Raw genomic sequence first — 441 nt, 5'->3', positions numbered from 1 at the left:
ACGAGGCTGTAGACGAGGATGAAGCCCTGGCCGTTCTTGATGTACAGGTCCCGCATGGACGCGAACTGCTCGGTGCCCGCCGTGTCCAGGATCTCCAGCACCGACGGCGACGAGTCCACCTCGATCTCCTTGCGGTAGAAGTCCTCGATGGTGGGGTCGTACTTCTCGATGAAGGAGCCCGTCACGAACTGCACGGTGAGCGCGGACTTGCCCACGCCGCCCGAGCCCAGCACCACCACTTTGTACTCTCTCATGGCTCCGTCGGCGCTGTCGCCGCGCCTGCCGCGGCCCCGTCGGGGCTGCGCGCCGGTGAAGGGCTGGGCTTGGCGGCTGGACTTCTTCCTTTCCTCAGCTCTGCAGGAAAAACCTAAGAGAGTGTGGCTGCGGGGCGCAGGGCGCAGAAATCAGCAAGCGGGGGCCAGGCGCCGGGCCGGGGCGGCG

The 441-nt window shown here is 66.9% G+C and overlaps 1 protein-coding gene across 2 annotated transcripts in view; it reads right to left on the bottom strand.

The window, feature by feature from the left end:
- RAP2B (RAP2B, member of RAS oncogene family) overlaps positions 1-435 on the bottom strand; it is a 1,700-nt gene extending 1,265 nt beyond the window's left edge. The window contains exon 1 of one of the 2 annotated variants that reach the window (XM_011386850.2): positions 15-435. In XM_011386850.2, coding sequence (XP_011385152.1) covers positions 15-254 — 240 coding nt within the window. In that variant the 5' untranslated portion in view covers positions 255-435. The remainder of the gene's footprint in view (positions 1-14) is intronic. The other variant, XM_011386849.2, reaches the window with a different exon arrangement.
- Positions 436-441: the final 6 nt, after the last annotated feature.

Source organism: Pteropus vampyrus, unplaced genomic scaffold (genome assembly GCF_000151845.1).
Source record: "Pteropus vampyrus isolate Shadow unplaced genomic scaffold, Pvam_2.0 Scaffold10201, whole genome shotgun sequence".
Classification (NCBI taxonomy): Eukaryota; Metazoa; Chordata; class Mammalia; order Chiroptera; family Pteropodidae; genus Pteropus; species Pteropus vampyrus.
This window is presented reverse-complemented; position numbering and strand designations above follow the sequence as displayed.